At 39.1% G+C, this 6,266-nt stretch overlaps 1 protein-coding gene across 2 annotated transcripts in view; it reads right to left on the reverse strand.

Moving 5' to 3' along the window:
• Positions 1-6,266, reverse strand: part of ZRANB3 (zinc finger, RAN-binding domain containing 3) — a 189,728-nt gene that overhangs the window by 129,632 nt on the left and 53,830 nt on the right. For both annotated transcript variants that reach the window (XM_005868874.2, XM_014541779.1), the window contains exon 2: positions 899-917. In XM_005868874.2, the coding sequence (XP_005868936.1) occupies positions 899-917 (19 nt within the window). The remainder of the gene's footprint in view (positions 1-898; positions 918-6,266) is intronic.

Genomic DNA, 6,266 nt, shown 5'->3' on the forward strand with positions numbered 1-6,266 from the left:
CCTGCAGTATGCAAATTTAACGGCCATCTTTGTTGGGTTAATTTGCATACTCTTCTGACTGGCTGATGGGCATAGCGAAGGTACGGTCAATTAGCATCTTTGTCTTTTATTAGTGTAGATAAATATTACTCTGAGAATGAAGGTAAAGAGTATCATTGTTTATATAACAAGAATTTTCATTTCAATGAGAAAACATGAGTATGAATATATACAAGTGCATGCCACTTAAATGTGTCATATTGTTTAGTGATAATAAATACTATTTTAACATTAAGTTTTATATGAAACTACCTTTAGAGAAAAATCTTCCAAGTTTAGCTTCTAGCAAGCAGTATTATGACAAGTAGAAAATAGTTGTTTCATTTGGGACTGCATTTCAAAGCACATTCAAGCTTCTTTGGCTAACCATATAGAATTTTGGATCACTAATATTAATAACATGTTCCAAGTGTACACCTTGCATACACTTGCACACACACATTTATTCTCATTCTTTTTTTTAAATCTTCACCCAAGGATATGCTTATTAATTTTACAGCGAGGGAGAAAAGGGGGTGGGGGGGGAGAGAAACATCAATGTGAGAGAGAACACTGATGAGCTGTCCATGCCCCAACTGGGAATGGACCTGCAACCTAGGTATGTGCCCTAACCCCAGAACATAACCTGCAACCTTTAGGTATATGTACGAGGCTCCAACCGAGTTACACCGGCCAGGGCTATTCTCATTGCTATTCTCCTGGCCGCACCCCTTCCCACCTTCCTCTGTCTCCCCCTCTCCTTTTCTCCATCCATAGAAATATAGTCATATGGAGAGACAGAGAGTATATGATAAATAGTAGACACTAAAAATTGGTTGTGAAATTTAATAAAAGACATAAAAGTCATGGAAACACTTACTTCATCAGCCACCATGCACCTGGAAAAAAGAAAAATAAAAGGAAATTAATTTCTTAATTATCAAAGTCAACCATTTAAAAGTTCGGATTAAGTAGCTTGCCACAAAATAGTTTACGGAAGATAAAGTACTACGCCGGAGACAGGTATCTGTATGTGTGCATGAGAACAGGGGCCAGTGCTGACTTGATAAGACTCTTTGGCTGCCAACGGCATATGACTATGTGGGCTTGTCACAGCCTCAGCTGCACTGTTCGCCACTGCCCACCATGGAGATAGCTACAGTGACCCTTCAGAAATGTGAGCAAAATGGCAAGTGACTGTACCAATGAGTTCCGTCCTCCTTACCATCAAACCTTAAAATGGTCTTCCCTACAGATAAGAATACGGTATTAAAGTACAAGAAAATAAATGTCAAGAAAAAGTTCCTACTTCTATTAGTTTCTTCCTTTTTCACCAATGGTCTTGACATTATATAATTTTATAAGGTTTATTTTAACATAAAACACAAATTAAAAATTTGATAATAAATATATTATCAAGGAATAAGTTACAGGTAAAATGGAATTTTGTTCTTAAAAAGAAAAAAAACATGTCAGGTTACCTAATAAGTATTTTTATGGGAAAATAAGATAAAAATATTTTAACTGAAATTTAAAGCATATGCAAGAATATAAAGTTTATTACATTTTTTTACACAGAAGCCTAAAAAGTAGAAATGAAAAAAGCAATACGTTGAGAATCATGATTATTTCTGAAAAATTCATGTGTTTGCCTCCTTTTTTCATTTTAAAACCCAACTCAAATTTGGTGAAGATGTCATTTTAAGTGTATATTATTTACACAGAAGACTAAAAAGTAGAAATAAAAAAAGCAATACTTTGAGAATCATAATTATTTCCAGAAAAATTCATGTGTTTGCCTCTTTTTCATTTTAAAATCCGACTTAAATTTGGTGAAGATGTCATTTTAAGTGTATATTATTTGCTGAGCATCTACTATGTACCCAGCACTGTTCTAAGTGCTAGAGTGGTAGCAGTGAATTAAAGTCGTTTCCTCATAGAGGTTGCCTGGAAGAAGATAATACACAAGTAAGTTCTATTAAAAACACTAAAACAAGGTAAGGCAGAATAAGGAATATAGGGGAAAATATACTTCATAGAGTGGTCAGGAACAGTCTTTATGTTAGGCAAGTTGGACAGATTTGAGCAAGTCATAAATTTAATGAGAAAGGGAATTATGAGAAAATGTGGAGGAAGATTCATCTCAACAAAGTGATCAGCAAGACCAAAGATCTTGAGATGAGATAGTTATAATATCAGTTGATAAGGAAGCTAATGTGAGTGAAGTGCAGTGAGATGATTCTCAACAAAGTGATCAGCAAGACCAAAGATCCTGAGATGAGATAGTTACAATATCAGTTAAAAGGATAAGGAAGCTAATGTGAGTGAAGTGCAGTGAGATGAAAACAGTAGTAATACTACTACTAATAATAATGTTGGAAGGCAGTTAGGCTCCTGACCCTGACGGACCTTATAAGCAATGGCACAGAGTTTGGATTTTCTTTGAATCCTTTGGAAAGAAGCAACATATTACCTTTTTAAAAAGACTGCTGTTGGCTTATCTATATACTAGTATATAAAAGCCAAGCAACGGAACAGTGGAACGACCAGAACAACTGGAATGATCAGTCGCTATGAGGTGTATTGCAGCAGCCAATTGGCCTGATGTGAGCCCCGATTGGCCCCCCCAACCGCCCGCGGTCCCTCTCCCTGGCCAGCCCCACTCCCGATCGGCCCTCATCAGGGTGGGCCAGCCAGACCCCACCCATGCACGAATTCGTACACTGGGCCTCTAGTAGAGAATAAACTGTATAAGGCAAGAGCAGAAGCATAGAGAGCAGTCAGGAGGCATCTGGAGTACACCAGGAAAGAAACAATGTATGAATGAGTGGTAGAGGTGGAAGGGGTGAGAAGTGGTAAGTTTAGGCACTTTTAGAGCAGCGGTTCTCAACCTGTGGGTCGTGACTCCTTTGGGGGTCAAATGACCCTTTCACAGGGGTCGCCTAAGACCATAGGAAAACACATATATAATTACATATTGTTTTTGTGATTAATCACTATGCTTTAATTATGTTCAATTTGTAACAATGAAATTGGGGGTCACCACAACATGAGGAACTGTATTAAAGGGTCGCGGCATTAGGAAAGTTGAGAACCACTGTTTTAGAAAGTACAGCCACTGGGGCTTGATGATCATTTGGGATGGGAATGTAAAAATAAGAGAGAAAAGTTAAGAATGAATATGAAGGTATTGGCTCAAGCAATTAACTATGAAAATGGTGGTGATGCCATTCACTGAGACAGGAAAGGCCGGGAGAGAAGTAGGTCTGGGGACAACCACGAAAAAAGTTGTTTGGCCTTGGCCGGGTGGCTCAGTTAGTTGAGCATTGTTCTATACACCAAAAGGTTGTGGGTTCGATTCCTGGTCAGGGCACATACCCAGGTTGCAGGTTTGATCCCAAGTTGGGATACATGTGGGCAGCAACTGATCGATGTTTCTCTCTCTTTCCCTCATCTCTCTAAAATCAAGGATTAATTGGTGAGGATTAATGGGAGAGGATATATACTAGTATAAAGTTTTGTTTGGACATTAACCTTTGTGGTATCCATTAGATATCCAACTTGAACTATTAAGTAGGATATGTGAGTCAGGGGAATGATAGGGACTAGGGATAAAATAAATGAGGATCATCAGAATATAAATGATAATTAGAATGAGTGAGGATACAGGATATTCTGAAACTTGACTGTGGCTTGCTCCTATCTATGTCCAACTCCATGGTCCTTAACTTTTTAAAATTAGGCCGCTGCTGAGACCTGCCGGATAGTGCTTGAAGTAGGGTAACATCAGAGTCAACTGGAACACAGCTAAATTGCCTGTGAGTGGCTAACCAACTGAAAAGCAGCATCGGCCCTGGGCAAAAGCTGAGGGCTGGAACAGACGAATCACTGGAACAGATGGGCTTTCAGGTACCTTGAGACCCCCGTGACGATGAATGTGCTGGATTTTCCTAACTGAGCCAGGTGGGTCTTCCTACTTCGGAAACTAGGCAAGTTGAAGTAGATTACAGAACACTAGGCTTCCTTCAGGTATGTCTAGTGGGCTGCCTCTCCTTAAACTTTAGGCACTATTCCTTTACCAACCATTGGGATTCCTGCTGTTAAGGATAGTTCAGCAACCAGACCTGATTTCCAATGAGCCACCATAGAAAAATAACTGCCCATGAGAGAGGCACCAACATTTGAAACAGCAAAATAAGAGTGAATTATCAGAACACCTATGTCGTGAACAAGAAGAGCTAGAAAAGAAAAACATGTGCACAAAAACTGAGCACTTACGGACATTCTGATGCAACACACACACACACACACACACACACACACACACACACCCTAAAACTCGAAGCCATGATTATCAAACTAAAAGGAATAGATGAATTTTTTTAAAAAGGATGATCATTATTGACACCTAATAAGTAGATTGGAAGATGAAGCACAAGGATTCTCTCTCAAAGCACTGGGCAATAGGGCTGGAGCAGGACGGCACAAGATTTCATCACACTATCAGAATGGCACACAATTCAAAACTTATGAATTGTTTACTTCTGGAATTTTCTATTTAATATTTTTGAACTGCAGTTGACTTCTGGAATTTTCTATTTAATATTTTTGAACTGCAGTAACTGAAACCATGGAAAGCAAAGCCTCAGATAAGGGGTGGGGACTAATGTATTTACAAAAATAAATGACAGGCTGGGCTTGGCCATGGAGAGAAATCTGCAGACTCCTGTTTTAAGGGTGTCAGAATTCTCTTTAAATGCTGAGTTTTCATTTAGATTATAATCCCCCCAAATAGGAATATTCTGGATTATCTGAATAACTACTTTAAAATTAGGTGTGTGTATATTTGGTACTCTCTTTTGCATTTAGGATTGTATGAGGCATCTGTTCTCCCCTACACACCCTCACAAGATACTTCTTACTGTGAAATACTGAAAGGATAAATATTTTTACAATAGTTATAAGAGAGAACTGTAGAAAGATCTCGAGGTAGCTGATTTTTTTTTTTTAGCTCCAAACGTTAAACTTCGTTATCAGTAACCATGATAGTCAATATGAAATGAAGAATTTTTTAACCATTGTTATAGACCTGTTAGATACAGTTTAGTAATGCCTCGCGGATGAATTGGTCTTTATGTGATAGAGGTAGCTATTGTGTTTCTAAATCACTCTTTAAAATTGGCCTTGGAATGTGCGCAGAGCCTGATGTTGCTTTCCCCAAATCTTTTCTTCCCTTTTCCCTCAATATTACAACCCTGAGGATGGGATCTATTTTCCAAGTTCCATTTCAGCCAGGTGTAGACGTGACACAGTGTGTGGCCAATGAGACAGCAGAGGTCACTGGGTGGTGACTGAAAAAAAATTCTTAAAATAGAGTCAACTCAGTTGGCAAGTGCCCTTTTGTCCTCTTCCTCTCTTCCTGCATAAAACAAAGTTGCCAAACCTGGAAATGGAGCTACCTTTGACCTACCAGAAAGGAAAGGACACCGGGATTGCAGAGGTGTGGCTCGGACATCGTGGACTACCTAACTCCAAACTTCCTGTTGGGGGAACGAGGGCAGAATTGTCCTATCTATTTTAGCCATTACTATTTGATTTTTTATTCTGTGTAGCTGGACTCAATTCCTTATCATTAAAAGGTAATACAGGATAAATGATAAGTAGACATGAGGCTATTTCTTTTCACCATAACACCCAACAGCATCAATTTAGTTTCCACAAAATAACACCATCCATCATATTAAATTAATATTGTTAAATTGAACTGTCTTCATTTTTTGGTTTACTCTTAATTTTATAAATGTGTTTTCACCTAAAAAATATTTTCTAAAATCAATATGTATAAGGGAGTTGTACCTAGTTTGGGGTTTGTATCCTATCTAATAAAAGAGAAACATGGTAATTAGCCATACGGCTGCTACCCTTCCCATTGGCTAATCAGCATATCCTATGCAAATTAACTGCCAGCCAAGATGGCAGCCAGCAGCCAGGCAGCTGACGCGAACAGGGAGGCTTGCTTGCTTCAGTGACGAAGGAAGCCAGGTTCCCCGCCTGCCTTGCCGGCCTCTCAGCTGCTCTCTAAGAAACATTGTAACAAATATAGAAGCTAAACAAAACCCCAGAAACCTCCTTTCAGTCAGCCAGGCTTCAGCCAGCAGGACCGCAACATTGTTTCAAATACAGAAGGTAAACAAAGGCCAGAAACCGGCTTTCAGCAGCCGAGCCTCAGAGCTAAAGCTGGCCCAGAA

Source organism: Myotis brandtii, unplaced genomic scaffold (assembly GCF_000412655.1).
Source record: "Myotis brandtii unplaced genomic scaffold, ASM41265v1 scaffold278, whole genome shotgun sequence".
Taxonomy (NCBI): domain Eukaryota; kingdom Metazoa; phylum Chordata; class Mammalia; order Chiroptera; family Vespertilionidae; genus Myotis; species Myotis brandtii.